Source organism: Agrilus planipennis, unplaced genomic scaffold (genome assembly GCF_000699045.2).
Source record: "Agrilus planipennis isolate EAB-ADULT unplaced genomic scaffold, Apla_2.0 scaffold1573, whole genome shotgun sequence".
NCBI lineage: Eukaryota > Metazoa > Arthropoda > Insecta > Coleoptera > Buprestidae > Agrilus > Agrilus planipennis.
In genome coordinates, this window is record NW_020440223.1 from 1 (window position 1) to 6,005 (window position 6,005).

The 6,005-nt window shown below is 37.0% G+C and overlaps 1 protein-coding gene across 1 annotated transcript; it reads right to left on the reverse strand.

Annotated features, from left to right (window-relative positions):
* Positions 1-6: 6 nt before the first annotated feature.
* LOC108743884 lies at positions 7-5,973 on the reverse strand. The gene is made up of 5 exons (XM_018479482.2): positions 5,410-5,973; positions 4,421-5,281; positions 3,956-4,166; positions 3,505-3,830; positions 7-3,075 (listed from the first exon to the last, which is right to left on the reverse strand). Exons 1-5 carry the CDS (start codon positions 5,515-5,517, stop codon positions 73-75), a joined length of 4,509 nt encoding a protein of 1,502 aa, XP_018334984.1. The 5' UTR covers positions 5,518-5,973; the 3' UTR covers positions 7-72.
* Positions 5,974-6,005: the final 32 nt, after the last annotated feature.

A 6,005-nucleotide genomic window follows, 5' to 3' on the forward strand; every position in this document is an offset into this window, starting at 1 on the left:
ATTCGTTACGTTTTGTTTCAAGCAAGAATATTAAATACCATTTAAATTACGAAAATCTGGTACAATATTGATTCACAGGATACTGTCCACAGCCGATTGAATCTCACGTTGGTTGAGTGTGTGCGTGTGTATGTCGCAAACTTCGTCGTCGAGGATCTCGTTCTCGCAATTCATCTCCTCGTAACTGATCGATCGTATTGCTGAGTCGAGCTCATCGGATTTTGGATCGTTTTCGACAGGGTTTGAATACTGCGAGTCGGAAGACTCACTCTTAACATCGTCTGACCCGGTCTGCACCGAATCCGAAGAATCATCGGAATCGTCGGAACTTGAATACATGTCTTCTACTTCTTCTTCTTCTTCCTTTTCTTGTTTGACTAATGCTTCCTTTTGTAGTTTTTTAGTACTTTCGGCATAAAATTTCTGAAGATTTTCGAAAGGCCCACCCACAACCGGTTTCTGTTCTTCATCTTCTTCCTCCCTTTCTTCCTTGTCTTCTACCTCTTGCTTCACAACCAAAGAAGATTTTAACTTTTCTTTTTCTTTGAGCATGTTCTGAAGCATCCTGTTCTCCAAAGAGTTTTCTTCTGATAAAATCGATTCGTTATCACTCGTTGTGACAGAATTGGCTTCTTCATCTTCTTCTTCTACTTGCTCAACGGTGTTACTTACTTCACAGTCAGATTCAGATTCCGAAGATGCGTCGACTTCCACTTGTTCTATTAAACTTTCATAATTAACGACCTCTTCATCGTCTTCCGCTTCTTCTTTTACGTAATTCTCGTGGTTGTAACCGTTATTTATCACTGCTTTGTCGTTATCCATTTCTTCGTCTTCCTCGTCCTCCTGTTCTTCGTCTACGTCTTCTTCTTTGTTGTTATGCTGATCTTTTTCGAACAAGTCTGTGTTATTTTTCGGATAAAAATGATCCAGCAAAGACCAATCAAAGTTTTCGTGTATGGCCATATGCAACTTTAATTTCGAACTGGCATTGTGATATCGTCCGCATATTCTGCAAATGAAGTTCGAACCAAAACCTTGTCCATGTAGTAGTGTCGGATGGGTTGTAATAAGGTGCATTTGCAAAGCTTCGTATGTATCGTTGGTTTTTAGACAGATTCCGCACACAGTGGCTGCGACCCGCTTGTGGCATCTAATGTAATGTTGCCAAAGATGTTTTTTTGCTGGCCAAGTTTTTAAACAGATCTCACAAACTGACGGATCGTTACTATTGACGTAAACGGTTCTTTTGGAGCTGTTAGAAAACGGTGCCAGTGAAGAAGTTCCGTTTACGTCAGGTGCTTCTTCTGGTTGTTTGGAGTTCGAGTTGGAAGGAGATTCGTAACTGACAAATTTGGCTTCGATTTTGATTACGCTATTCTTGGGTTTAGTGGTTTCGTGGGTCTTCGAAAGTTTTTTATCGACTTCTTGAGACACGCCGCCTAGTAAACGTTTTTCCAGCAGCGAAATTTTCTCACCTTGAACCGGCAGATCGGCCAGGGCTGAAAAGTCTTCGCAATCACTGGTTTTGAGCTGCTGGTACATATCTGTGTCATTTGATATCTCACTGGATGAGTTCTTGGCCTCCTGGTCTTCATTATTTCCTTCCAAATCGCTACTAAACTCTTCTTTTTTTATGTTATTTTTACCCGGATTGTTTTCTACGTTAACAGAAACACTAGCAGTAACTTTACTATTAGAATTATTGGACGCATTCAGATTATTCAGACTTATATTTGCGTGCATACTGTCGTAGTGTGATCTGAGGTCATCTTCTGTATCAAACACCTCGAGGCACATTTTGCACGCTTTGAATGTACGTCCGTGAGACTTATTCAAGTGGTCGTAAGTCTTCCATTTGGATCCATAATTCTTCCCGCACACAGTGCACGAAGTCAAAGGCGACAAGTGGTTTTTGTGCACCAATTGCACGTGATCCCGTAAAATGTGTTGCGTTTCGAACAGTTTCAAGCAAATACCACAACTCAGGCTCAGAATCTTTCTGTGCAAACTTAGTATGTGCATTTTGAGTTTGATTTTTGTGGGTAACATGTCACCGCAAAACTGGCACACAAAAGAATTCCTGTGGTCTTTTTTGTGTTCTGCAAGGTCCACCTTGCTTCTAAGGATATTACCGCAACTGTGACAGAACAAGTGGCAATTTGGGTGGGAGAAGCGGATATGGGACACTATTTCGCACTTGCTCTGCACCTTCTGCTTACATATTTCGCACACATACTCCGAATGGTAGTTGATGAGATGCTTTGCGAGGCTTTGGCGGTCTTTGAATATTCTCGAGCACGACTTGCAACGGGTCAAAAGGTCTTTTTGTAGACGAGGTCTGCAGTTTTTCTTGTGTTTTTTCAGTAGCGCCTTTTTGTGAAATCCTCTGAAACATTTAGGGCACTTATAGGCTCCTTCATTTCTTGGAGGCGTGTAATTGGTTATTATATTCGTATAAAGGTCACTCGATGCGTCAATCTCTTTAGGGGGCACCACCTTTGTACAGTCTTCGTTCTTTTCATCAACGTCTTCTTCCTCTTCTTCAGAATTCTCACTAGAATTCCGTTTTTTGTCCTGTTCCATCAGTTCTTGACGCATGAAACTTTGCTTGACGTATTGGAAATCGAATCCGTCGAATTTTTTCTTCATAAAGTTTTCCACGTTATCAGGCTCCTCTTTATCATGGAACTGGTACGTTTTTGCGCTGTGAATTTTGTTGAAATGTTGCGCCAAATGATACTTAGAAGCACTGGTTTTGTAACAGAGTTGACACGTTATACTGGGATGGCCTTTGTGAAGACGATTCACATGTTTCCACAGGTGAGAGTTGCGCCCGTAGAATTTGTTGCACAAGTCGCAGTGGAAGATTTGATGAGAACTGCGACGATGTGTGCTGAACTCCTTGAAGGTGGCAAAACCCCCGGTGTCACATTCTGAACATGTGTAGGGTTTCGTTGAGTTGCCCTCGTGAATGGGATTGATTTCGACGTAGTCGCTTGGGTCGAAAATACGAAGCTGCTTTTTGCAACAGGTAATTATGAAGTCGTGGATAGGAATGTGGTTTTCCACCACCTACAAATGAAATAAGAAAAAAATTGAAGTAAATCTTAAAATTCATCAAACAGGAGTCAGTATACGATATTGGTAATACGAGCCAGTTAATTTTAAAAAATAATAATTAAATAAGATACATATCGACTTATCAACATAACAAATGAAGCTATTCAAGCTTTGTTTAATAAATGAGTGAATAATAGGAGTGACTAATATCATAACATGCCATCGTTTATAATGACCCATTCGACATGCATTAATTCATTTTATAAATTGCAATATATTAGACACAAAAAGTGATTATTGGTAGTGAACATTACAAGACATTTTTTACATGTAAGTTTTTATAAGCCTTGTTAGTCCATGATTAACACAGCAATATATAAAAAAATTACTTCAAAGGGGTACAAATAAATTTCCAAAATAACAAATGGAAAATCGTTTTACCTTACAATTGTCGTCATGATAACAACAAAGTTTGCAAATGTATTTCGACGGTATGTTGCATTGCCTTTTGCAAATTTCTAAGTGTGCGGCAAGTTTCATATAAGTGCTAGCCATATGGAAGCACAGGCTACACATGAGAGCTATCTGCTTGGCATGTTTGGCTCTTAAATGGGAAAAAAGTTCGGGCCTAGATGTCTGAACCGCTGGACACAAAGGACAGACGAAGGACGGTTGCAATTGGGGTGGATCTTCGTGTATTAAGATCGGCTGTTCAATCCCCTGCTTCGTTACGTCGAAAGATGAATTAGCAGAAGGATCTCTTGCCACTAAAATAATATTAAAAAAAAATGAAAGCCAAATTTGTAATAACAACCGAGATTAAGAGTAAATTAATTTTTAAAATTGTTTTAAAATTTTAGGTAACAGATCGTTTTTTTTTTTGTTTACTGACCCTGTTCGTTTCTGTTTTTCAGATCAGTGATTTTGACCAAATTTGGAATTTTCTTTTTCTTTTCCTCGACTACAGGACAAGATGCCACCACTTTGGCCATATCTATCCCATGGGTTTCGTATACGTGCGTTGTTAAGGAGCTTGGTCCAGGAAATTGCATGTCACACAACAAACACACTTGGGGTATCGATGATAAAGTATTAGTTTCAGTCTAAAACATACCAGGAAAAGTTTTTTTAGGCTAAGATAAAATCTAGATAAAAGTCCCAATTTTTTAAGGAGGAACTGGAGAAATAGAAAAAAAAAATAATGTACATATGTAATTTGGACTTTATTTTGTACAAAATTACAGATATTTTTTAAAAATGATTAAATAATCTATCTCCAGTTCCTCTTTGAAGGAAAGAAAAAATAAGGTAATTCAAAACAAACTATTTAAAGACTGACATGTAATCATATAGGTACCTCTAGTACTTTCCCAATTTTGGTATGTTCCTGGTAACTGTTGGAACTTGTCATATTAATGTCGTTATCAACATATTTCTGACTAAAATCTTCAGTTATATCTTGGGTGGAACTATCAAAACATTTTTCAATTAAATCTTCGTTTACTACCTGTGTCTCCAGAGGTTTAACTTTCTTTGGATTCTTGCTTTTTCTTTTATTGTTGGTGTCCATTTTGAAAATTTTTGTTTTGTCAGATCCAATTTCTTCAGCCTTTCTTTTTTTACGTTGTGCTATCTCGTTTATGATGTTATTTTCAGCATCATCAAAATAATTCTTTAGTGTACCAAGATTTGAATTGAATGTGCTGCGACATGTGTTTGATGGATCGGCAACAATAACCGGTTGTGAGTGAGTTGTCAACACCTTTTCAGTTATAGGTGTGCCTTTAGTTTCAGCCTCTTCATCAGAATTTGAATCAGTCTCATTTTCATAATTAACTAGCCTAATTTTGGGTTTAACTTTTGAAATTCGTGATGTCAACTTGGCATCTTTGCCTTTCAAAATGCTCTCAGCATTACAGAGGGCCTTATCGAGTTTTTCTAATACACTTAAATCTAACTTAGTGAAATTACACTGACTTAAATATAAACAGTCATCATCATCTGTCTGAATGTTTTTGTCATGCTTAATGACAGATATATCTGCAAGAGAGCTTTTCTCATGTTTTCTTTTGGTTTTTAGGCAAGATTCTGTGATATCATATTGAGCCTCCAAAACTATTATGTTCTGTAAACAGTTTTTTATGAAACTGTAAAAATTTTCGACGTTTTCTAGGCACTCTGAACAAATTGTATCGGGCAGCAGGCAGTACTGTGAAACCTAGCATTGCAGACAAGAAAATAACGTTACCAATGCAATAAAGCGGTGATAGAATAACAATAACAAACATTCTAATTTTTGTAGAAAGAGGTAAAATAGTTAAACTTGCAAATTCAAAAAGTACTTACTACTATTGGTAGGCATGTTTCTATTTTATTTTTCAATCCTTCTGTCTTAAATATGTGCACATTATTTTCTCCAAGTTTACCGCATATTCTACACAGTTTGGTCTCCATTTTTTTACTCAGAAAATCACAAAGCACTTCATTTTACGAAGGAAAAAAAAATACAGAATGTTGCAGGACACCTGCCAAAACTTGTATAATATTTCTTGATATCATTCGTTCTTTTCTACTACAGTTCGAGACAAATTGAAATATTCAACCCATTTTAAGTGGGCTTCGGTTTATCATTTAATGGATAGTAGTCCGTTCGGGCACTTTTTTAAAATTTTGTAAAACACTAAATTTTATTTCACAAGCTACGCCGCCATTTTAAATAATTACAGTTTATTGCCAATAGAGAGCAGTATTTTGTTGATATTTCAAATTTGACAGTTTTAATTGTTTTGACGTTTTGGTTTTGACATAACAGGTTAGAGGTTACAATTAATTTTGTGTGTTGTTTTAATGACCAGAAACAATTAATTAATGACGATGGCACTTAATAGTTTTTTAGATTTCTTCCAAAAGGGAAGGGTAAGTTTTTTGTTTTTGATTCTGCT

Excerpts from the sequence above, each read along its gene's own strand:
- LOC108743884 (XM_018479482.2), bottom strand. The coding sequence starts at position 5,517 with ATGGAGACCAAACTGTGTAGAATATGCGGTAAACTTGGAGAAAATAAT. Across the intron at positions 3,831-3,955 it reads GAAAAACAGAAACGAACAGG|TGGCAAGAGATCCTTCTGCT; the intron begins GTCAGTAAACAA and ends ATATTATTTTAG. Across the intron at positions 3,076-3,504 it reads ATCATGACGACAATTGTAAG|GTGGTGGAAAACCACATTCC; the intron begins GTAAAACGATTT and ends TTTCATTTGTAG.